The following is a 27,420-nucleotide window of genomic DNA, read 5'->3' on the forward strand; positions in this document are numbered from 1 at the left end:
ACAGGTTTCTAAAGCTTTTTATTTTGAAAAAATGTTAGATACCCAGAAAATTCTGGATTCCCCAGAAAGTTGTACAGTCGGTTCTTCTGCCCATCCTTGACTCAGTTTCCCTAGTGTTAACATCTATCTAATAACAATAAGATGATCAAAACAGGGAAGTGAACGTTAATGAATATGGTACTATTAAAACATCTGTAAGCCTTGGGGTGCCTCTCAATCAGTAGAGCATGCAACTCCTGACCTCAGGGTTGTAGGTTCAAGCCCCAGGTTGGGTGTAGAGATTACTTAAAAGTAAAACCTTTAAAATACACACATGCACATCTACAAGCCTTATCTAGAGTTTTAGTTTCCCCAATTACCCACGAAATTCTTTTCTTTTTTCCTGGTCCAGGATCCAATCCAGATCTCATATTGCATTTAGTTGTCAACCCTCCTTGTGTCTGGTGTGATAGTTTCACAATCTTTGTGTTTCATGATTTTGATGCTTTTGAAAGATAATGGAATGTTTATGTTATAAATTTAAATTTTTTGTTTAGAACTTTGAGACACAATATAAATTCTGTCAATGTTAATGACTTTTTGAAATATGAGTAGTACCTGTATTTTTATTCAAGTATATTCCTTGTGTTTTAGACACTGTACACCAACAGAAAATATTCATAAATATACATGTCATATATGTGTGTATATACATGTGTATATATATACATATATATGAACATATGTAGGTGAGTTATCTATCATGGTATATATTATGCTGGAGGGTTTTTTTTCCTTCAAGGACTGATATAACAAAGGACAAAAATAGATATGTTTTCAGTTTACTTGTTCTTGTTCTTTGCATATTTTAGACCATGGAGCATGAAGATGTGGAACAGGTTTTGCTTTGAGCAATTTTCCTCTCTTTATTTTTATAGAGAATGAATCGATTAGGAGTCTAATGTTGTTTTCCTTTTAAGATTGGGTAATTTTTCTCCTACCAAAGACAGATAATTTAAACTTCCATAGTTTTATTGCATGCACACTGTATTTTAAGCACTGATGAAAATTCCAGGGGTGAATCTTAAAATCCATGGGCTCCATGAGTTGGAATAAGTACAATGGAATAACTCTATGGAATAATTACTTCTGCAAACTGTTCCAGTTCCCTCCAGCTCATAAAGCAAAACAACGTAGTACTTTCCAGCAATGCCATTTTTTTTAGGACAAACAACAGAAATCTTACTAAATCATCAGAACTCTTTATCAATGTATCTATCTTTTAACTGTATTATTGATTTTATACTGTGTTAGTCCTCCTCTTCTTACTTTTCTTTTGCAACTCATTATTTTAACTTGTTTTCCTTTATTAGGAAAAAAGTTTTAAAATATAAGAAAGACAGAAATAAGAGCTTTTGATATCTCATTATAAATATTTGAGCCTGAAAACTAAATTCAGTTTCCTCTGTATATAGATTTTACAAAATGAGAAACAAGAATCATTGTTTTGAGCAATATGTTTACCAGCATGCCCCCTTTTTTTTTGATATTTACCTAATACAAAAATAAAAATATTTTCCCTCATTATATTCCCCTGCATCATTTAATACTGAATATATTTTCCATGTGTCCTTGGGTAGCATGATCGCATAGTAAATTAAATGTTTTGAAACAATTCATGCTGTTTTCAAATAAGTCTTCAGTACCTCAAAGGGATTTAAATACATGTATATGCAAAGCTAGAGCGAGAAATGACTTCTTTGGCAGTGTTTCGAAGGTCTAAGCTAATGGCAGACAAAGCCTGGCACAGAGCCTTTGTGTTCCTGACTGATCACTCTGTTGTTTGCTGCTTAACCAAAAGCTTTATTTCTCTAACTGAACATTTGGTGACATTAGAGATTTACAGTTGTTTTTTGGCTATGATTACCAGTTTGATGTTAATGTTTTAATAAAAATTAAGGATTTTTTTAGAGATACATACTAAAATATTTACAGATGAAACAATATCTTATCTGCAATTAGTTTCAAAATTAGTTGTATGGAGAATGGTGAAGGAATAGATGAAAAAAACTGAATATGATTTGGTAATGGTTGGAGTTGGATGGTTGACCACACTGGGTTTTATTATAGACTTGCATTACTTTTTAATATGTATGACACTTTCCATAATAAAAAAAATTAAGTTGTTTGTTTTTCATATTTAGAGAAAATGAGCAGTGGACTGTAGCTTCATCAGTAGTGAAAAAGTTATCTAACCAAAAATTTAAATGCCTTTATAAACAGGATGAGGATGTAAGCAAGGAAAGAGTGAAGAATAAAATGTAGCATATCTGCCCTCACTAAGAGAAGGTCTAGATGGTCATTAGTGCATTTTAATTTTGGTTATATAAACCCACTGGAAATAGAAAAGCTGTTTATCTTTTATGATAGCTTAATAAGCCATTCCGGGGGTACCTGGGTGTCTCAGTTGGTTAAGTGTCTGCCTTCCATTCAGGTCATGATCCGAGGGTCCTGCATCAGGCTCTGCATTGGCAATGGGCATTGGTATCTGAGACTCCCTATTCAGTGGGGAGTCTGCTTCTCCCTCTCTGCCCTTACCCCACTTTTGTTCTCTCTCTTGCTCTCAAATAAATTAAAAAAACATCTCTTCTAAAAAATTAAAATAATTTTAATCCTAACAGGATATAGCATTAAAATATTTTATAAGAATTATGTGAAACAGGTATACCTCACAAAAAAAGAAAAAATATTTTTATTCTTTGGAATCAGAAAAAATTTCAAAATAGAAGACTGGAATAGAAATGTGTGTTGTTTTTTAAATTGTTTCTCCTGTGCGTTTCCCAGAGTTTGGGCAGGGGATCCTCACGGTTTCCAAAATTCTTTCAGGGGGTCCACAAAGTCAAAAATATTTTCATAGTAAAATGGTAAGATAGCATTTGCCTTTTGCAACCTCATTTTCTTGTGAATATGCCCAGGAGAGTTCTTTGGAGGTTGCATGATGTGTGCCGTCACAACACATGGTACACAGAACAGATATGGGCATTTATTTTTGTTTATTTATTATTTTATTTTTTCAGTGTTCCAAAATTCATTGTTTATGTACCACACCCAGTGCGCCATGCAATACGTGCCCTCCTTAATACCTACCAACAGGCTCACCCATTCCCCCAACCCCTTTCCCCTCCAAATCCTCAGATATGAACATTTAGCTGTATTCCATTTAGCTCAGTATTTTTTTTAATTTAATTTTATTTTTTCAGTGTTCCAAGATTCATTGTTTATGCGCCACACCAGTGCTCCATGCAATCTGTGCCCTCCTTAATACCCACCACCAGGCTCACCCATCCTCCCACCCCCTCCCTTCCAAATCCCTCAGATATGAGCATTTAGCTATATTCCATTTAGCTCAATATTAAGTGGAGTTGCAATAATGTAAAACAACACCACCCATTCTTAAAGTATTTTATTTTTAAAATATAGTCATTTTTATTAAAAATATAATTATTATCCCACCCCCTTCTCCCAAACCCCCTCCCCCCAGAGATAAAAATATATGTTTATAAAAAATAAAAAAATAAAAAATAAAAAAAAGTAAATGGAAAAAAATATATATATAATTATTATAGAATGATTTTATTTTAAATTCATGAGTAAATGCTTTAAATTCTCAGTTTTAATTTATGATACAGAAAATAAATAGGCTTGTAATCCATATGAACAAAAGCTCTTTGAGGTCCTTGGAAATATTAAAGAGTATAAATGGCTCATTAAAACCAAAATGTTTAAGAACTATTACTCTAAGGATATGTGTAGACAATGTTAAGAAAATATAAACGTTTTTCTTCCTACAAAAAGCTTTACAGCATAAAATGTATTTTGAAGCTGTTTTTATAACTCATATTGGATACATTTTTAATTTTTATTTGTTAATATTTATTTATTGAACACCCTGATGCGATTTACATTGTGTTGATTGCTAGGATAATAGAATGAGCACACATGTAGCCTTGCCTACAGCTTGCTCGTAATTCAGTAGTAAAATCTGAAATGTGAGTAATTATTACAATAGAATTTTAGGAATAATTAAGATAAAGCCAAACATTATTGTTCATACCTATACATGTATATGAATAATTGTGTACCCACATTTATTTATGCACTACTATTTCCTATTTTTGTGATGTTCACAGAGAGAAATACATGAATACACTCTTCTTTTAAGTGATCTATGATTTTTAGAAAATAGATCTTTTGACTATTAACTGAAAACTTCAAAGATAGACTTATAGGTGCTGATCAACAACTGTATAATGATTTTGAACGCCTTTATTCAACCAATCACAAGGCGGCAAAGTGGAGAGAATAGTTGTGAATTTTAGCAGAAAGACCTGAGTTGGAGTTCAACTCTATTGCATATTTAAATTTTGAGAATAAATTTGCTTATCTGTACAATAAGACTGGCTCTTTGTATCTCACATAATTGCAAATGAACTTAGCACAAAAGCTTATACTTACTATACCCTCAACGAATGTTATTTCCTCTTTTCTTGGAGAGAAATTAACAGGAAAAATAAAGAGCAAAATGTAATGTTCAAGAAATGAGTCTGTTTCTTTTTTATTTCAAACCATCTTATGGCTCCAGAAACACAGCTGTTTCAAACAAGCCAAAGAATTTCTTCTGATTTCAAAAAAGATACTTGCTTATGTATAGTTCCATAACAGGCTGGCTACATCTGCAAGGCTAGAAAGACTAATTAGCAAGTGTAATAGGGAAGAACACTAAATATGTTTAGGTTCAAAAGACAGCAGAGTCTTCAGTGGAATTACTGGCTCATTTTCATTCTTCATTAGTCTACCATCTTTATGAGCTTTTAGAAATAGGAGACAAATGTAACAGATCTCATTGGCTCTGAGTTGGTAGCAATACCATATATGGATGGCTCTTTGTTTATTATTTAAACCACTTTAATAAGGTATAATTTACATATCATAAATGTACACATTGCAAGTGTGTACAAATAAATTACTTCTAGTAAATATGTGGAGTTGTGTGACCATCACCATAATCTTCTGTTAGAACATTTCAGTCATTACAACAGGTTCCCTTAAGTCTGCTAGCAATACCCACCTTCAACGCTCCTCTCCCAGCCACAGGTGAGAGATTTACTTTCAGTCTCTTAAGTTTGCTTTTTCTGAGCACTTCATATAAATTGAATCATTCAGTATGCAGTTTTGTTGTCTAGCTCTTTCACTTACCAACATTTTTGAAGTTTTCTCTTCCTATGTACCAGTAGATTGCTCTTTTTATTGCTAAGTAGTCTACATTTTTTTATCATTGAATTTTCCCAGTTTTTAAATATATTTTTTAAAGATTTTATTTATTTATTTATTTATTTATTTATTTATTTATTTATTTATTTGACAGAGAGAGAGAGAGACAGAGAGCACAAGCAGACAGAGAGGCAGGCAGAGACAGAGAGAGAAGCAGGCTCCCCACCGAGCAAGGAGCCCGATGTGGGACTCTATCCCAGGATCCTGGGATCGTGACCCGAGCTGAAGGCAGCAGCTTAACTGACAGAGCTACCCAGGCACCCCTCAGTTTTTAAATATCTACAGACAAGTTTGAATTTGTATGTATTATTTTTTTTAGTAGTTTCCTAGAAGTGGACTTTTAGGGTTCTATGGTAAGTTTCTTTTTAACTATTTAGGAAACTGACAAATAGTTTTCCAAAATGAGTGTACCATATTACATTCTTACCAGCAATGTCTGAGAGTTCCACTTTCTCCATGTCATAGCCACACATCGTAATAGCTATCTTTTGGAGTGGTTGTGGATGAAATCTCAATTGTTTTAACTTGTATTTTCCTAATGACTTATGGTAATGAGCACATTTTCAGGTGGCTATATGTAATACATATATATGTCTTCTATGGTGAAATGTCTGTTCAAATACTTTGGCCATTATTTGGGTTGTTTGTCTTCTTACTGAGTTGTAAGAATTCTTCATATATTTTGGATATAATTCCTTTTTAAGGTATATGACCCAAATATATTTTCTTCTAGTCTGTGTCTTGTGTTTTTATTTTCTTAAGTTTATTTTAAAGGAAAAGTTTTACATTTTAATGAAATTCATTTTATCAGTGCTATATACAATGTAATTTCTCATTGTTAGTATGCCATTATATATGATACAATTTCTCATTGTAAGCTTCTCAAATTATTTTTAAGGATAAATTAAGTATAAATCTATAGACATAGGGGTCCCTGGGAGGCTCAGTTGGTTAAATGGCCACTCTTGATCAGGTAATGATCTCAGGGTACTGGCATCAAGTCCCGTGTTGGGCTCTGTGCTCAGCGGGGAGTCTGCTTGAACATTCTCTCTCTCCCTCTCCCTCTACCTTTCCTCTCCTCCACATGTATTTTCTCTCTCTCCTTCTCTCACTCTCTTAAATAAATAAATCTTTAAAAAAAAAAAACTTTAGACATAAAATGCAGGTCAGGTTGACTCTCTTCTAAAACTCACAGTTTCTGCCCTGTAAATTTTAATGAAAGCTTGCATTCATTTCCTCAGTAACAAAGGAAGTGTTTATTATCCAGGCCAGTCCACATCAACATCATCAATTCTCCTGACATCTGTCAGGATACATTTGCTTGCACATTTCTTTTTTTTTTTTTAATTTTATTTATTTATTTGACAGAGATCACAAGTAGGCAGTGAGGCAAGCAGAGAAAGATGGGGAAGCAGACTCCCTGCTGAGCAGGGAGCCCTATGTGGGGCTCAATCCCAGGACCCCAAGATCATGACCTGGGCTGAAAGCAGAGGCTTTAACCCATTGAGCTCCCCAAGCACCCTTGCTTGAACGTTTCTGTTCCTGCTAAGGAAGTGCTTTACTTCTAACTGGAGGTCAGCACGTTATTCTATGCACTCTTCATGAAATTAAAGGAATTATTAATGTTTTATTCCATGAGAAAAAGATGAAGACATTCAAGATACTTAGCCTAGAGAAAAGAGGGCAAATGGTAATGTTAATGTGAAATTTAAGGGTATAAATCAAAAATGTATGTGAATTGATCACAGATAAAAGGGCAAATAAGAAATGAGATTGAATTAAAGGAGTAAGGATTTATATTGCTCTCCTAGAATATTTTCTTAACAATTAGAGTAATGAGCAAAAGTATATAGAAAGAACAAGGATGTAGGAGTCATGAAAAAAAAAAAAAGCTTGAATCTTAACTTCTTTACATCCTGGACAACATGGGCAAGTTTCTAAATTTTCCTAGCCTCAGCTTCTTTGTCACAGATGATATAGGGAACATCTAACATAAGAAGTTGTAGAAATAATTTTTTAATATGAAAGAAGTGAAGACACATAGAAAAAACTCTTGCAGTGTAACTTACTATTTGCCTCCATCCCTGAAGAGTTTGAGAAAAATCAAATAATATATTAAATATAAAAAAGTGGCACAAGGTACAGAAATCAAACAGAATTCATCAGTTCAAAGTCATGTTTTTTAAGACATTTGACAGTTAAAAGTTCAACAAATCTTATGTAATAGAAAATTGGATGAAAATAAAGAAAAGCACCTCTCTTTCTGCTTATAACACAATCTCGGTGGAATGTTTTTTAATATTCATAGCTGGTCACCTAGCAACCTCTAGCACTTCTTGTCTTTTCAGGTAGTAGTTAGAATCTTTTAAACAGAGTAATGAAAATAACCATGATAACTATATTAGATAACTCTTCAGTGCAAAGTATCTCCTGATATATATTAGATTATAGAAGCTGTTGAACTTTGTTGAATACTTTCTCCACCAATAGCAAATTGATTCTTGATGAGAACAAGTTTAGACTGTAGTGCAAAAATAATCTGGATTTTATTTTTATGTCTAAAGTGACTGAGCAAATTCAGTAATTCTCTGAACTAATCAGTTTCTCAACTCTTCCCAAAACTTGTAATTATGACCATTATTATGCTACCAGGCTTGTGCGTCCTTTTTCTCTATAGATTTGCCTACGAAGCTATAAGTGTTAATCCAGTTACGTATTCATTTAACAGATACAGATGCAGTTCATATTTGTAATTCAAATGCAAAAACACAAAAAGGATTAAAACCATAATACTAAAAAAGTAACAATTTCTTCTTTGACATGATGGTTAACGATATAAGATGGCATAAACATTTACGCATCAGTAGAGAAATAGAAATTATATTAGACAAAACTCATATCAAGTGATCAATGTAATCAATCCCAGCTACTGATTAGGTGGTACGGTATGATTTGTGGCTGGCCAAGCCAGAAGCATTTCCTCTCCTCTATCTTGACCAAGAATTGCTAGTTCCCAACACATTGCTTCTGTCTTGATGGTTTCTTCCTTTAGTGGCCTAATTGCAGTACCTCCCATCACTCTCCTCTCTGCCAGTGAACAGGGGCAGGAAGGGCTGGATGTGCTGCCCTCAAACCCATCCCCTCTGATTCCAAACCAGATACACTGGTGCTAACCAGAGAGGAGATGCCTTGCTCGTCACTTATTTGGAGCAAGAGTGTGGGCTTCTCTCTACCTTTGCCATATTATTAGGTGTTGCCTTGAGCCCTTAACTTCTTAAAGCCTCATTTGTCTCATGTATAAACCCGGGGTGGGGAGGGTGTGTTTTGGTTTTTTCTTCTTTTAACATCCAAAGAGATAATGTAATTTTTAAGGCATTTTCTAAGAATAGAATACAATGCAATACAATTATATTATTTTACCACTCATATCATTGATGCATTAGCCCCATGGGAAGAAATTGGTATTTTATTATTTATCCATTCAGTATTCATTCAGTTATGTATTGAGTGTTGCCTAGATGCCATATGCTTGCTACATCTGTGATACCAGAATCCCAGCGTCGCAGAACTGATACACAGAGCTCTTCCTCTGTTTTTGCTGAACAAAAGGTGATTTTTTTCCATGGCCTATCTTTCTTTTCATTCCTGCCCTCTGTCACTGCTCAGTCACTGTGGTAATTACTATGAACACAAATGTTCCACAAGTTCTGCTACCAAGGTAATGTCCATACATATTGTGTGCCCAGAACACTCAGGATACAACTTGTGTCTTTGTATTAATTTTCTACTGAATTGTAACAAATTACCACAAATGTAATGGCTTAAAACAGCACTCATTTAATATCTCACAGTTTTCTTGGGTCAAGAATCCAGGCACAGCTTCTCTGGGATCACAATGTCATGATCTCACAGTGCTGTGGGCTACTTGTTGGCTGAGCTGTGTTCTGTTCTGGAGTTTGGGAATATCCTTCCAAGCTCCCATGTTTATTGGCAAAACTCATTTCCTGCCATTATGGAACTAAGGCTTCCCTGTTTTATCTCTGGCTGTCAGCCCGGCGACTCTCAGCATCTGAGTACTTCTCTGCATCTTACCCTGTGGTTCTTTCTCCTAACTTCTCACACATGGCAGGGTACTTCTTCAGGGCCAGCAGAAAACTCTCATCTTAGTTGGCTAAGATAATATATTTATAGTTGTGACTATCACATTACCTTTGTCACATCCTATTGGTTAGAACTAAGTCATAGGATCCTCCTGCCCTCAAAGGGAGGGGATTTTTCCAGATGTGATTCATCGGGAGTCACGATAGATTCTCTGCAACAATCTTCTTTTAGCTCCAGAAGTCCAAAAGGAATTATTATTGCTAAGTTTTGAGTTACAGTAGTATTTTTCTTCCTACTTATCTTTTATTAAAAAAGACTGGCACCTATTTTGGAAAGCTTATCATAACATTACAGTAATATAAGTTGAAACTGTTCTATTTCCACTGACAATATAGGGTTACGTGAGTGTCTTGCAATATAATTTTCTTTTATATACATAATAAATGACCCCACTCCCAGACCTGGGTTGTCACCATGTGATCAATATCTAAACAAGTAAGTAGTAAGGTCCTCTCCAGAGGCATGCCTGCATGGCTCAGTTGGTTAAACTTCTGCCTTCAGCTCAGGTCATGCCCAGGGATCCTGGGATCGAACCCTGTGTCGGGCTACCTGCTCAGGAAGAAGCCTGGTTCTCCCTCTCACTGCCCCCAGCTCATGACCTCTCCCACTCTCTCCCTTTCTCAAATAAATAAAAATCTGAAAAAAAGAAGTCACGTTTATAAATTGACCCTACCTTCTAATTTTGTAATATCAATTTCATATCAAAAATTATTTCATCTTGGACCCTAAGTACTGCTAAATGAATTAAGTTTATCTTTAATTTCCTTTTATAGGCATATCATGCAATCACCCCAGATTTGGTCTTTCTGATTATAGTTTTGCATTTACCTTAAATAACTGAAAAAAAGAAATAAATCCACGTGTTATTGAATGAATGAAGCACGATTTTTTTAATATGGCAGTCTGAGAAATTTTCTTGGAATTATTTCTGAAGTATCTCAGGAGGAAGAAATCCTGTGCACCTCTAATAAAATTGTTTTACCAATATACGAAATATCTTTTATTTGAAAGGTGTTATTCAACAAAGCCAGAATGCCAGTGTCTTTTGCTATTTACTTGTGACTTTGTTACATCTATCTATATATAATGTTTAAATACATATGTTTATGGGTATATTTTATCATACCCATATACATATGTGAAGTGAAGATATGTATGGCATTATTCCTAGAAAGTGTATTGTAAGCCCCAAGGAGTGATTGTGGGAACAAGTGAAACATACGCAGCGTTCCTGTTCTCCGGCTCTTGAGTGCAATGGCCTGGTAGGAACAGGATCACATCATCTCCTCTAGAAGGGTGTAGATAAGGAGCTATGAAACAAAGTAACCTTCAACTCCCTTCCTGCCTCAGGTGATTGCTAGCACCGATATCCTGTTCCTCCCTTATTCCATCACTCCCTCCTTGCGTGCCTGTGCATAGGGAATGGTACAGGCCTGCTTTCTGGCTTCAAGATAATTGCCTTCTCTTTGTATTCCCTCCTCATGCTTTGATATATCTGTCCTTGCTTTGCTGATGAAAAACAAAATAAAAGCTATGTGCAGTATTCAGCTGTTGCTACTCTTCCTTGTAGAGGCAGCCCTGCACAACCTCTCAGATTGATGACTCAGAGCATTATTTCAGTGCACAATGACAGATGTGTGTGTGTGTGTATGTGTATATATATATATACACATACAGTTTTATATACATATGTATATAGGGAAGGAATGTGTGTGTGTGTATGTATATATGTGTATCTTCCTTATTTCCCATACCAATGGCCATTTCAGTCATATGGCAGTCCAACTTGGGCGCATCTCTTCTGGTATGGTGTGAGTAAGAATAGCCTTTTATACATGCTTTGTGTAGCATTTTTTTCATAGTCACATTACATTAGAAAAGAAGAATTTGCACTTTGGTTCTTGGAAATGTGACAAAAAATGTTCTCTTTGAATCCTTCATATATGTAAAGCATATGTATTTAAAATTAAATACATATTTAAAAGAATGCTACAGAACAATTCCACTGGATCAGAAAAAGCTAATGGGAATGGTTGAGTATGTAATTTCTATGCTGAGGTTTAGAAACAGATTAGATTTGGTATTAAGGTAGTGTTTCCATTTCCATTTTGATGCTGCTAGAAACAGTCAAGTAGGGATTGCTATAAGGTAATTGATATGTGTTATTATATTTGTAGGAATGTTTTTCTCATAAAAAGCAAAAATTAGTAAAATAAAAATAGTGAAGTAAAATATTCTTTGGGTCTTTATGTTCAAGTATTGATGAATTAATGTAGCATTTAAGAAGAACACAAAGGAGAAATTACTATGTTTTTTTTTAATATAAGTTGGTATATTTTCCTAAATATTTATATAAATAAATTATAACCTAGAAATTAGTAGGTGAAAGAATATAAAAACAAGCTTTCACTGTTTCACTCGTGAGTATAATTAATGTGTAAACTATAAAAATAGATTTAATTGAACTATCCTTTGGGGAATGTTCCATTATCTTTAGTACTTCATTAGCATTAATATTTATATAATCTTTCTTCTTCAGTTCAACTAATGACATGACTAAATTGTAATATATCATTATCCTGTGATAACTTTATTGTGAATAATAAACTCCATTGATTTAAGGACTACTGTTCATAAGATAGTGTATGCACTGATAAAAATTTGCATTTCCTGATGCTTAGATGTAGCATGTGATAGTGTCAAAATGAACCAACTATTTTCATTTTTTCTAAACTTAGTGGTTATTGGTTACATCAGAAATATTTCATATATTAAGATGAAAATAAAAACATTTTTGTAATACTTTCTGTAACATATTAATAAACATATAAAATTAAGGTAGATTTAAACTTTAAATTTAAATGCAAATATAAAGATTTTTTCCTTAATATGCTCATATTTATTTTATACACAGCTTATTTTATTTGGTTTTTTTATTTCAGCTTTATTGAAATATAATAGTTATAAATTTATAAAATATTTAGTGTGCACACCATGGTGATTTGATTTACATATATATTGTGAAAGGATCCCCCAATATAGTTAATTAAAACATCTATCACCTCATGTATTTATCTTTTGTGTGTGTGTTTGTGTAAGAACATTCAACTTCTACTCTCAACAAATTTCACTTATATAGTACAGTGTTACAACCATAGTCACAATGTTTTATATTAAATCATTAAATGTTTTTAATTTTATAGCTAAAAGTACGTACCCTCTTACCGGCCTCTCCTTAGTTCCCTGACTCACAGTCCCTGGCACCTACTTTTCTACTCTGTTTCTATGTGTTTGACTTTTTCCCCGCACATATATGTGATACCATGCAGTATTTGTCTTTCTCTGTCTAATTGATTTCATTGAGCATAATGCCCCCAAGGACTATTCATGTTGTCCCAAATGGCAGGATTTCCTTCATTTTCATGGTTCAGTAATATTCCATTGTGTGTTTATGTACATATATACACCTTCTTTATCCAGTCACCCATCACTGGACTCTTGAGTTATTTCCATATCTTGGCTATTGTGAATAAGGCTGTACTGAACATGGTAGTGCAGATATCTCTTTGAATTCCTATTTCTTTTCCTTTGGATAGATAACCAGAACTGGGATTGCTGGATCATAGAGTAGTTCTATTTTTAACTTTTTGAAGAAGCTCCACAGTTTTCCATGGTGGCTGTAACCAATTTACATTCCTATCAGCAGCACACCAGGGTTCCCTTTCCTCCACATCTTTGTCAACACTTGTTATCTCTTACATTTTTTATAATAACCATTCTAACAAATGTGTGGTAATATCTCATTTTGGCTTTGGTTTGCATTTCCCTGATGATTACTGATGCTGAGCACATTTTCATGTACCTTTTGGCTACTAGTAGGTCATTTTGGGAAAATGTCTATTTAGTTTCTCTGCATATTTTTAAATCAGATTTTTGCTGTTGAGTTGTATGAGTTCTATATATATGAGTTTATATTTTTATATTGAAGCCTTATTAGAAGTATGATTTGTAATTTTTTCCATTCTATAGGATGCCTTTCATTCTGATAGTATCTCATGAATCTCTTAATCTATTTTCACTTTTCATTCTTTTTCCTCTTTGCTCCTCTTCTTAAATGACTTCCACTGCTCTGTTTTCAAGTTAACTCACCGTTTCTTCCAGTTCTCTGGCCTGATATTGAACCCCTCTATGAATTTTGAAGTTAATTTATTTTATTCTTCTGTTCTGTGATTTCCATTTGGTACTTTCTAATATATTCTGTTTGTTGAAATTTTCACTTTGTTCATGCATTGTTCTGCTAACCTCAGTGAGCATCATTATAACTATTATTTTGAACTTTTTATCAAATAACTTCTCTCCCCTTCATTAAGGTCCTTTTCTGGAATTTTATCTTGTTCTCTTGTTTGAAATATATTCCCCTGTTACTTCCATTGTTCTGACTCTCTGTGTTGGTTTCTAAGCATTAGATAAAACAGTCACCTCTCCTAGACTTGATGCAGTGGTTTCATGTAGGAGATAAACATTATGATTCAGTCTGGCCTGAGCTTTTGGTTCTCTCTCAAACCTTAGTGATTGTCCAAGCTGCCTTCTTTGTTCTTAATGGCTCCCAGTAGTTGAAGGTGTGCCAGAACCTGTTTTTATGTGGTTTTTTGTTTTTCTCATTGACCCAGTATGTAGGAATCACTCAGCTAGTTTCTGGATTTTTTTCAGAGGGAATTGCTCCACGTGTAGCTGTAGATTCGGTGTGTCCATGGGACGAGGTGAGTTCAGGAGCCTCCTGTGTTGCCACTTGGCCTGGAATATTAAAAGTGACTACATAATAGTGTATTTACCGCATGATTATAAGAAGGACTTAAAAAGACTTGTACATTTAAATTATAATCCCAAGGTCATTAAGGTAATACTTTTCTTAATGATTTTGCTACATCCATCATTGAACTTCTCTTTTCTTAAAAATATTCTCTACATACTGTAAAGGATTTCTGAAAGTTAGACTTCTCAGTAAGACTTCAATAACATCACTGCTTATATGCTATGAGATTATTTTAACTTTGACAATCTTTTAGTAAAGCTTCTGTGTTTCTTTGGTAACTACTGGTCTTTCTAACCAGCTGCACTGTTCACTTGAACAAAACTACTGTATTTTCAAAGCATCTAAGGAAGTATTTTATTAATGTTTTTAGATAGAATATAAGCAGAGAGGCAAAAGGAATTTATGTTGATAAAAATTGGTCAAAAGTCGAAAAACAGTGATGATATAAACATCAATTATCAAGGACCATTCAGATATAAGCATTTCAGTTAAAAATTAATGTTTCTTCTTGAATTTACCAGATCTTTTCTTGAGTACTACAATTTAGATTTGAGTTGGGGTGTTATATTTTTATAGAAGTATTAAAAGTATTTTTATTTTTTCTGCATTTATAACATAAAATATCAAAGTGCAACTATAGAAATATGATATCAAAATGTCCAGGTTTAAATAATTAGAAATCATGTAAATTAGCTTTATATGCATTATGTCCAAATTAGGATACATGTAATTCCTGTAAAGTAAGCAAAAAACTGTTATACTTTCTGAGTCTTTTTATTTTCTATCATTCTTTTTTATCACAAATTTTAATATTTCTATGCTACTTTGTTGTATACACGAAAAACTTAGCATCAACCAGAGCAACAGTAATTCTTAAAAATTTACTGTGTTCTTGAAGTGGTTTCTTTACCTGTGAATTTCATTTCTCACACTATTGTCACCACTGTACATTACTTTCATTTTGCCAAAGATACTGAGGCTTATAACATGTATTTAGAAAGTGCTTTGAGTATTAGAATTCAGTGGTATGAGGCTGTATTTTATAAATTAAATAAGATTGTGTTGTGCTACTTTATTAAGATGGATATAATTATAGTTTACTTCCACTGATCCTTTATTACAGGGTTTTAGAGCATCCTCAGTCACCAAAAATCAAATGGTACTAAGGATCCAACTATCTAACTCTGAAGACTACAGAATGAAACTGTACTTAACTAATGAGTCATTAAACACTGCATCAGAGGCTAATTATGTGCTATATAGTAGCTGACTGAACATAATAAAAATAAATTAATTAAATAAATAAAAATTTTTAAAAAGAGTGGAGCTATAAGTGAACCTTTAAAAATAATCATGTATACCAATTAAGAGAATTTGGAGTTCCACAAATACTCTTTTAGCTATACCTTTACAAGGTGTAACAACTGATCCTAAACATCTAGCTTATGCTTTTCATGGGCTATGTTTACACTCTCACTTTTAAGCTTAAAAAGAAATATTTCAAACCAAATTCCCTTAGCACTTTGCTGTACCCTGCTGTCCCTCCTATACTCTAGCATTATGATAAATTTTGATGTAAGCCATGATCTTGAACATATGCCTATACACGCAAGAAATGTAGATCTGCGGATTTTTAGGATCTGAAATTGACTACATCTTAAAATGATATGTATACACTGACCACGTTAGAAATTCAGTGTCTGTGTGTGTTTTTTGAGAAGTTTAACAAGTGGTAAATTACAGCTCTTAGTGATTCAGTCATGTAGAGTGAAATCAAATATTTAAGAAACTATTCTTACTTTTTATAGATAAATTCCATGAAATAACCCTTTAATTATGGCCAGCTATTTTAAAATCTTCAATATGTAATTTCCAAATGTCCTTCACACAATAAAAAATAGACTAGACTAATTGAATGAAGAGTGGCTAGGAACATTTCTTCATCTTCTACCCTTTATTTGTATCTAATGTCTTACTGTAGGATCAGTCCTGGTGAATCCTTATAGCCTACTGTCTAACAAATCAACTGTTTCTATGCAGACTTAGTTGAAACCAGGTCATGTACTAGATGACATTCTGTATTCACCCAGTTATATTCAATGAGTAATCACAAATTAATCTCTCATATCGGTAGCAATGGACCAAGAAACTGGCAACAGAAAAGATCCACATGTAGGGCCAGAGAAAGCTCTCACCCCTTGAGAACAGCAGGAAACTTAGAAACATACAGTTGTTTGTTTGTTTTTTGAGGCTAAATCTTCAGAACACTAACCCTGGTTAAAAAATAAAGGTGGGGATGGGGGGTGCCTGGGTGGTTCACAGTGTTAAGCCTCTGCCTTTGGCTTCAGCTCAGATTGTGGTCCCAGGATCCTGGGATCAAGCCCCTCATCGGGCTCTCTGCTCAGCAGGGAGCCCGCTTTCCTCTCTTTCTCTGCCTGCCTCTCTGCCTACTTGTGATCTCTCTCTCTCTCTGTCAAATAAATAAATATAATCTAAAAAAAAAAAAAAAAGGTACAAAGAGGGAGGTGAATAGTAGGGAAGGACAGAGAAAAAAGAGGGTAAATACAAAGAAGGAAAAGAGAAAGAAAATGGGAGAGGAAATTCCTTCAGAACCCTCTTATAACCTGAGAATGATGTTTTACCAAACTATGCTAGGTGGATGACAGAAGGATTCCATAATCCAGTGTTACTGATTTTTGGATGTTTGTACTGTGTTGATGCTGACTACAGGGATTGCTTTTGAAGAGTAAAGTGGGAAGGAAACAGAAACTATAAGGGAGGTGACATTTAAAATTTAGAGATTTTGAAAGAGTTGAAAATGGTACTTCAATCAGTGAATGGCAAGAATTGTAATTTAAAGGGGCGCCTGGGTGGCTCAGTGGGTTATGCTGCTGCCTTCGGCTCAGGTCATGATCCCAGGGTCCTGGGATCGAGCCCCGCATCAGGCTCTCTGCTTAGCAGGGAGCCTGCTTCCCTTCCTCTCTCTCTGCCTGCCTCTCTGCCTACTTGTGATCTCTGTCTGTCAAATAAATAAATCAAAATCTTTATAAAAAAAAAAGAACTGTAATTTAAAGAAATAATTGTACCTTCATTTAAGAAGAATAACTCTGCTTTCTTTTAGTACTTTTATTTTTAAATATCCTTGACAATGGTAAAAAAAAAAAAAGTATATCTGGTGTTTTACATATATATACTTGCTAATTTTTAGCTGGTTAAAAAGAAAATATAAACTTAATTCTGTCTCAGTTAGTTTTCACATAATAATCATTGTCCACCTTTTTTTCCATGTGGCTATTTACAGAAAAACCTGTTCTAGGAAATAAAAAAGTTCACTAAGTTGTTCATCAGGCAAGAATAATTTTATTGTGCCTTGCAGTAAGTGCCGTGCTAAGGCACAGACAATGTTAGTTGATGAGTTAAGGCTAAAAAGTCAATAGTAATTCACAAGTTATGATCGTGTTTTCATTTTATCATTTGCAGTCATGTCAAATGGATTGTGTCTTCTCAATGTATACAGCCACTACTGTCTTTTTAAGTGAAATGCTCCTCAATTTCATAAGTGAACTATATGCTTTGGAGTTTCTTATAGTGGGAACATCTTCATACAATGTTTTTATAAAGTATCCGGTCGAAAATGGACAAAGATATTTGTTTCTTATATTGGTGGTATAGCTGAATTCAAAGAATTATTTTTTAGTATCAGGTGATTCATCATAGATGCTACCAAAATCTCAGAATGTCCTATTCATATCAACTATTACTGAATTCAGAATAATACCTTTCTGTTATTAGTGTCCAGTCCCAATATTCATTTGTAGATAGCTTCTGGGTACCAGAGCCCACTTTATGTGTACCTTATAACTTTTGAAAACTGCTGTCCCTTTAAATCATGACTAATAATTTGCTAATTTTTCAATACAGGTAATGGATTAGGAATTAGAATTGTGGGTGGTAAAGAAATCCCTGGACATAATGGTGAAATTGGAGCCTATATTGCCAAAATTCTTCCTGGAGGAAGTGCAGAACAGACAGGGAAACTTATAGAAGGTAAGGATAAGGATTTCATAGTCAATTAAAATGAATGTACTCATATTAAATATATTTTAATTTCATGTGAAATTTTCCTCTTTACTGTCTAGGTAAACTGCTCTCCTTATGATGAATTATGAAATTTTGGTATAATAATATAAAAGAAAATGTGTTCACAATTATATTCATCTTATTTTCAATTGCATTGTCCTTTTGGCTGTTGGTTTGCTATGGGATTACCTTGTTTAACAAATACTAATGAGTCAATATTGTTGACTTGGGCAATATTATTTTTAAAAACTTTCATCATTGGGTTAATTTTTTATAAACACTAAAAAAATTATATTGAGATCAGAACTATAAAATATCAGATGATTCAGTACACACTCAAGTCAGGTCAGCAAACTATGAATAGCCCACAGGCCAAATCTATCTGCTGCTTATTTCTGTAAATAGTGTTTTATTGGAACACAGGCAGGATCATCAATTTACATGTTGAACGTGGGTATTTCACACTATAATAAAAGAACTGTATTCATGACAGAGACTAAATTGTCTGTAAAGACTAAAATACATACTGTCTGGCTCTTTACAGGAAAAATTTGCCAACTCCTGGGCTAGGTTTCTTGGTCTGCTTCTAGATACTATACACCTTATTACATCAAAAGCATTTTAAAATAATGAACTTTACAGATATATCTAAAGGGCCATTAAAATATTTATACATATATAATCACTTTCTTTCAAATGTTATAAAATGGTTGATTCTTAAAATGCATGATGATTATTTTCTCTTGTTAATTAAATGTCATTCACATTTTCAAAACTCTAACATATAGTTTACAAGCTTTCAATGATATTGCTTATGATGAATACTTTTTAATCATAAAATAACCTTAACCTATATTTTATTCTACTCAAAATACTTATTTGGAAAGTGCTTTTCTGTCATTTCATAGTTTTATAAAATGCAGCCCATTGCTTAACATTTAATCATGCTAAAATGATTCACAGTCCTTTTCTGAAACTTGAGGCATTATCGATTCATCACAGTGCTCTACTGGAGCCAACCAACTCACTAAGATATGCTCTTCCCAACTTCACTTTCAATGATGTCACATTGATGGCTTGAATTGGTCATGGTGGGAGTATTTACAAAGTGGAAATTAGGCCTGTTTTGTTTGTTTATTTGCTTGTTGGCTCTCGGAATGCCACTTTACCAGGACGTTACCTAATATGTAACTGAAAGCATGTTATTATTCTTTTTAAGACTCTATTTATCCATTTGAGAGAGACAGAGAGAGCACAAGCAGGGGGAGAGACAGAAGGAGAGGGAGAAGCAGGCTTCCTGCTGAGCTGGGAGCCAGATCTGGGGCTCCATCCTAGGAACCAGAGATCATGACCTGAGCTGTAGGCCAGTGTTTAACCATCTGAGCCACACAGGCGCCCGTGAAATCATATCATTAAAAATATTCTAATATCATGCATAAAACTGGAAAAGGTAGGAGAGTTAGCCAGACAGCTAAAAGAAGGTAAAGACAATGAATCAACATATAACAATTATGAACAGAACTCGGAGTCTGTATGAAGTTTCTGTGACTATAATCCTATCACTCTTAATGCTAATCCTTAGGTGTTGCCCTCTACTTAAGCTATAGGAATTGAGACCATTTTTTTTTAAGTTGAGACCATTTTTAAGAATGGGAGTGACATGATCATTTCCATACAGCATACTCCAGAAGGAAGTGTATATACCATTTTTATTTTAAAATAAAAAATTGCAACTGTTTGTGTTAAGGTTTTGCAAAGATAACTTGAATAAAGAAGCCCTTCTCCAAATTTACATCATCGAAATTGGGAAATACTACAAATCAGGATGATTTGAAAAACAATTTGAAAGAAGCATACTGTTATGAAATGATACTCTTTGTACTTGGTAACCTATGTAGCCATTTTTAAGTTCATAAATTTAAATTTAAAAAATAGATATAAAACAAATTAATTCAAGAGAGAAAATTGAAATGAACCTAGAATGTTACATGCTCAGACTGTCACAAAATTTCTCATCCTTTTTGGAAGTAGTAGTCTTACAGTCTGCCTATTTGGTTTGAATGTGAAATCATTAAAAGCTACATGCATATTATTTAAGATTTTGTTTTAATTATTTATTTAGTAATTCTCCCCAAAGATTTGCCAAAGTGCCAAACGAGGCCTTTCGGTGAACACAGATCCTCTGGTTGGAGTCCAGTTCTTGTAAAATGCACACCCATTATGATTTATGATTTCTAGCTTTGTTTTGTTTACTCTTACAACATAGGTCTTTAATAAAACCCTTGGTAGTATTTCTTTCTATTGGATTCACGATACTCTCTTGGTTCAATATTGAGGTCCTGTTTTTGAAACATCAAATATTTTAAGGAGTTACTTTAACATACAAACCATCCACAAGGCAATACCTGTGTTCTGGGCCACCAGGCTAAAATGATAAAATTCATTCCCTTTATATGCAAAGATGAGCTGACTAGGAGGCCATCAGTCCAAATGGGAATCCATAGGGACTCACCTTGTTTGACCAGTATATTTTCAGGATATATATGTTTATGTATGTGTATTTATATTTACATAGTTTTTGTTTTGTCTTTTAAATATGTGCTTTATTCATTCATGCTATCCTTAGACCCCTCATCTTTAATCTTTGATAGATCATCAAAAAATTTCAGAGCTCTAGATTGGTTAAAACACAACTCTGATTTTTATGTCTGAGGTGAGGTGTCACTCTAACAATACCCAGTGTATATCACTGGAGACTTGCGGATTTTTTTTTTAATATTTAAAATTTTTCATGACCATCATAAAATTTTGTTTATTGAAGGCATTAAAGATGGTTAATTTGTCATAGTTTGAAACTAATTCTTTTCTAAGGAAAAAACATAAGTATATGAATAAATAGATAAAATATGTGTTTGTGGGTATGTAACTGTTTATCTCCATCTGTAGAATGAGTTCCGGGTAGACTTAGGAATTGATTTGATGTCTTCCAAGTGTATCTTTCTGCATTTCTAAATACAAAAATATGTACACTGAGCCTTTATGGTTTAAAATTATCTTCTACTTGGGGCACCTGGGTGGCTCAGTGGGTTAAACCTCTGCCTTCTGCTCGGGTCATGATCTCAGGGTCCTGGGATGGAGCCCCTCGTCGGGCTCTCTGCTCTGCGGGGAGCCTGCTTCCCCCTCTCTCTCTGCCTGCCTGTCTGCCTTCTTGTGATCTCTCTCTGTCAAATAAATAAATAAAATCTTAAAAAAAATTATCTTCTACTCTATTGAAAACATGCGTAACATTTGGTTGACCATAGAATTCTTAGACTGTATTTTTTTTCCCACTCCATACAATGAAGCTCTTCCCAAAAAACTGGTCATCTTTACTGTTTTTTTCTAAGTTGGTTTTTTTCTCCTACAGTAGGCTTTTCAGATTCAGTGTCTCACATGCTTACAGTCTCATTGTGCTCAATGCCATGGATTCAGAATGTGTTGATGTTTGGAAAAGCAAAGGTATTTCCAGGTTTCCTCTAGCTTTTTATTCTCTGGATTTGTGCATTTAAAACATACTGACCAGTCATGTAGGTTCTCTAGTGCTCATAAGCCAAAATTCTGAAAGTACTGACTTATGCAATGAAGGGGAAAAAGCCCCGCTATACTTCCTGGAGATTTTTATTCGTTGTTTTTTGAGAAATCTTTCTGAACAAGGTTGTCTATCTTGTTAAATAATGTACGAAAATGATGTGTTTCTGAATGCTGATAATTAGCAAAAATTATTATTGCAGAATCGTTAGGCTATTCTCAAGAAATTTGTGTTTAAACACTCATAATAGAGGCTTGTGCCATCCCCTGAAATTAAAAAAGCAGTTAGGGAACATTGTGTGAATCAAAATATCCTGAGCCAATCTTTTAGTTTTGTAAAATTCTGTAATGATTTTCTGAAAGAACTTACACAGTCAGACACTTGAGGGAAACTAATCTTCCAAAATCTTAAAACTTATTTCTCTGTAGCCTTCCTAAACATTCTTAAGCAAATACCAGACCAAGAATGATTTTTTTTTTCCAAGAATGATCTTTTGCAACCTTCCCTTCTTTCTTTTAATGCATAAGGTCATTTTTTCTGTTGGGGGTGAAAAAAAGAAGACAAAACATCTCGGGAACTAAACTACAAATCTAAGTTTCTAAAGTGCTATTTCTTGCTATTTGCTTTAAGATTAAAATTTTAAATAATTTCAGGTCAACAGTATTGGGGCTGTATACTGCTCATCAATATTGGGGCTTTAAGTGGTATATGATATTATCTAATTTTCTCCTTTGATATTGTTACTTCTCTTTGAACTATTTGAGTATCTAAAAGTACACTTGAATATATGGACTTTGAATGTATATTTAAAACTTAACACTTCCATTTAAAATTTCTATGTTTAGAGAAATGATTATCAACCTTGTTCACAGTACAATATCAATACCAGGTTCAATATAATCAGCTCCTTAACCAATGGCCTCAAAAAATTGGATGCTTCCTCTGTAATAAACTCTCTTTTCTCTGTTTTATGTACTGAAACTTATTCGATATGATTACAATTTTTGAATTCATGACATGCTTTAAAAAAAAAAAAAGCTTTCCTTAAAAATAACTCTTTATGTTGTTCTCAGATCTATTATGGGCTCCCCATGTCCAGATTTGGGGAGCCCATAATACAATTATCCATACCTCATGACAAGCAAAGACTTTGTTTTGTTTTGTTTAATCTGGTATAGACCAGAGTCAGTTATCTACGTTCCATCCATTTGTGCCTATGTCACTTGTATGTGGATCTTTCTTGTCCCTGAACACTGGGGTTTGTTTCCTGCATACCCAGGGCCCAAAAGTATCAAATAAAATGAGATTTCAAATACTATATGTAGAAATGAGTGTTGAAGAATTAATTTTTAATTACAAACGTTGTGTACGTATTAAGATGTTACTCCTCACAGGATTTTGTGAAGCAAATCATAATACTGGTGGTCACATGCTACTATCTGTAAAGAACCATGTACATTTAAGACAGCTTCTACAGTTGGTTAATTACCATTTTGATTACCTTTTCAGGGAAAAAAAATGCACAAAATAGAAACCATTACCTCTGGGTACACACGTTCTTATAACTTTGAGCTTAACTGCTCATAAATGTACTCTAGGGTTTTTGTTTTTTGGTTTTTCTTTTTTAGTTTTTCTTTGCTTAGAATTTTAATTAAGATCCAAGGGGGAGGAGGGGACAGTATTAGATTGTTACTGATACAGAAAAAAATAAAATAAAATAAACAAAAAAAGTAATGATACCTGGAAAATGCAGCACACCGTTCCGTGCAGTGACAGAGCGTGAGGAGAGGATTTTCCCCTGGCAGTTCTTTTCTTGTCCAAAAGTTTTGTCAGAGGGTGATGGGCACAAAACAGAGGAGTTTTAAATTAGAGGTTAAAATCTCAAATCGAAATAGCAAGCGCTATGTGGAGATGTTTGCCACCTGACCCATGTTTCTGATTTATTTGCACTTAAATGGTGAGTGTGTTTTGTTCTCAGTCTTGTGAATTTTACCAGAACGGCTCAGTGGTTAAATGTCTCCAATTACACGGTAACTACAAGAAGTCAGGGTGAGATGTTCACTGATACATTAAGGAGGACATGTTCTTTCTTAGTCTGAGCCCCATCTCCAGTCAGGAAACTTACCTTATGAGACTCACACAGCTTATTCACAGTTTTCACCTCTTGTCTTTTGAAATGCCCAGCTCAACATCCCAGCCTTTCTTTTTTTTTTTTTTTTAATTTATTTTTTATTTATTTTCAGCATAACAGTATTCATTATTTTTGCACCACACCCAGTGCTCCATGCAATCCGTGCCCTCTATAATACCCACCACCTGGTACCTTCCACCCCCCACCCCTTCACAACCCTCAGATTGTTTTTCAGAGTCCATAGTCTCTCATGGTTCACCTCCCCTTCCAATATCCCCCAACTCCCTTCTCCTCTCTAACATCCCACCCTTTCTGTTCCACCTTCCCTGATGGGAGTGGGGCTGGGGGAGCTTCTCACCATTTCCTGGTTTCATGTACGCAACTTATGGGTGCTGACTTGTAATTTTGATTACAAATGTCTGAGTCTAAAAAAAGCTGTGGAGAATAATACAGCAGATAGCCATGTACCTGCCATATTTATTATATCAGCGTCTTGCCATATTTGTTTCATATTTTTAGGGGAAAGGGATATACATAAGTCAATTAAAGCCTCCTGTAGTCACCTCTCTTGTCCCAGACTTCTCCTCCTGTCCCAGATTATTAGACCTAATTTGAGGTTACTCTTTCACTTGCTTTTCTTCACAGTTTTATGTACGTATTCATAAATGTTTCGTATCTTGCTTGTTTCTAAAACTTTATATAAATGATATCTTAATGTATTTTTGCAACTTCCCTTAGTCATATGAAGTTTATACGACTTATTCATAGTGATACATGTGGCTCTAGTTCATTTATTTTCACTATGGGCCAGAATTCTATTATTGTACATCTCTACTATAGTTTAAACATTCTCTGGTTATTTAAGTTATTTATGAGGTTTTTAAACTATTTCCAGCAATGCTAGAATTGATTTTTTGAAGTAGTCTCCTAATGCACGTGTGGAGGAATTTCTTCTACAAGTTAAATTTCTGGTTATAATGACTATGTTGTTAAATAATATAGGAGAATGTTGTATGGTTTTTTCAACAGTAGTTGTTTTTTCCGAGTTGCAGTCCACAGTGTTAAACTGTTTTTACATTTGTGAGTAATAAATGAGTCTTCTTCTTTGTCTACATCTGTGGTCCTCTTTCTCTGAATTTTCATTTTCAAATGTAATTTGCAATGGTGTCTGCTGTTTTTGTTTACCTTCCCTTTGATAATGTTGAATAGGATAATATTTCATTAATTTTGTTAACTCTTGGGTTTTTCTCATCTGCATTTGCCTGCTCTTTTGCTTATTCTTTAACTGGATTAGTTTATGTGTTTCAAATAGAATTTGAGGGAATCTTTATATATTCTGGTAATCCTTTGTCAAATAAGTGGGCTGTAGATGTCTTCTCCTAGTATGTGGCTGGTATTTTTTGTTTGTCTTTTTGTTTGTTTTTATACAAATTGAAATTTTAATATGGTCAAATTTAGCATTTTTGTTTCTGTTAAGTTTCATAAATGTTCTGTATTGTTTAGGAAATTGTTCTTACCCAAAAGTCTTAAAAATATTGCTCTATATTTTTTTCTAAAAGTCATAAAATTTTTCTCACTTTTCACATAATGTCCTGATAGAGAATTAAGTTGCTTTATTCTATCTGTGGTCTGAGTAGAAACTCTAGGTTTCCCCCTCCTCAATAAAGATAATCAGTTGTGTGTGTACCACTTATTGAATAGTGTGTCCTTACTCCCACTGATCCACAATGCTCCATCTGTCAGTTATTGAATTTTTTTATACATGTGTGGGTCTTTTATGACTCTTTGTTCTAATCTACTTGTCTGTTGTCTATCCCAACATCATTGTCACAGTTTTAATTATGATACCTTTATAATAAGTCCTGACATATGGTAGGTACCATATTGCTGTTCTTCAGAACCGTCTTGGGACAATTTTTAACCTATGAGCTTTTCATCCATATTTCAGAATCTTCTTATCAATTTTCAGGAAAATCTGTGTGGGAAATTTGATGGTGATTGTATTGAAGGAATAGATTAACTTGAGAAAAAATAGATCTTTTTATACTGAGTCATGTCTATTTGAGTCTTAAGTGTGTTCACAATACTGGACCCTTGTCCTACCTAGAGATTTAATCATTGTATTTTGAATCACTACAATAAAATAAGTTAGGACAGTAAAAAAAAAAAATTAACACATAGCAATTGTTAAACTTATAAACAATTTTGTATCATTTTATATCGACTTTTAACAATACTATATCCCTAGAAAAGGCAGAGTAGAAGATATAAATAAAATAAAATTTTGTTAAGGAAATATAATGGGCCAAATGTAATCCTTCATGTGCATATCATTGGTTCTAAGTTTCATTTAACCACTGAAGTTCTAGAACTCATTCTCCTAATTCTTTTTAGTGTTGTGTATCCTAATTGTGAAATACATTACTGACATGATACTTTTAGAATTTCAACAGTTTCCATAAAAGAACAGTAAATCTATGAGAACTAAACATCTTACAGTCAGTGAACCAAAAACATTTGATTTTGAAGGTAACTTGTATCTGTATTATTACTATTATTAATGATTAAATCAAAATGGTTTGGAAGATTAGAAAGCCATTTAGAGCCAAGATAAGAATATAGCGTTAAGATATAAATGTAGCTTCAAGACCCTTTTAATGAACCAGTAGGTACATAGAATAGGAGAGCAAAAGTTTACAACCATTGATGTCCACTGCTTGCTTTTGATTTAGCCAGAGATATAGGGAAAATTAGATTCTCCCATGTCATCATACCTGTGAAGAATGATCTCATCTTTTGCTCATCCATATGTCATTCTGTGAGGAAATATGCCTGAGACATAAATTCTAATTCATGGATATTGTTAAATTCTTAGTTTCTCTTGTTTCAGTGTGGGTGATATTGATCCAACTAGCTGGCTTTTTGTAGAGATGATTTGACAGGGTTTCTGGCAAGAAAATGCTGTTGGCTCTATGGTTGACAATCAGTGGTTGGTGTGAGGCTGAGGCTAGCTGTTTTTGGAATGGCAGTTTTGATGTGAAAAGTTGGCCTCCGGAAATCCTTGTTATGAAGAAGTCTCTGGTTGGAGAGTTAACTCCAGTAGTACTGTTAGAAGACACACTCCTATGTAACTTAAGGGAGAATGTTCCTAGGCAAGAAAGTCTCTATTTCTGCTTATGCTTTTTTGGCATATGTTACAGATGGCATGGCAGTGATCAAGGTTGGAGATCAAGAAACACACCACACAGATGAGTGAGCTTCCTTGTTCTTGGTCCTGGGGGATTACCAGGTACGGATTGGTCATTAGTATGAGATTTCTCAAAATTCCTACAAGCTAGTGTGTCAGGTACACATGAC

General features: G+C 34.0%; 1 protein-coding gene across 1 annotated transcript in view; it reads left to right on the plus strand.

The window, feature by feature from the left end:
* PCLO (piccolo presynaptic cytomatrix protein) overlaps positions 1–27,420 on the plus strand; it is a 408,965-nt gene that overhangs the window by 278,573 nt on the left and 102,972 nt on the right. Inside the window, exon 11 of the mRNA XM_059396945.1 lies at positions 18,206–18,331. Within this exon, the coding sequence (XP_059252928.1) occupies positions 18,206–18,331 (126 nt within the window). The remainder of the gene's footprint in view (positions 1–18,205; positions 18,332–27,420) is intronic.

Source organism: Mustela nigripes, chromosome 4, assembly GCF_022355385.1.
Source record: "Mustela nigripes isolate SB6536 chromosome 4, MUSNIG.SB6536, whole genome shotgun sequence".
NCBI lineage: Eukaryota > Metazoa > Chordata > Mammalia > Carnivora > Mustelidae > Mustela > Mustela nigripes.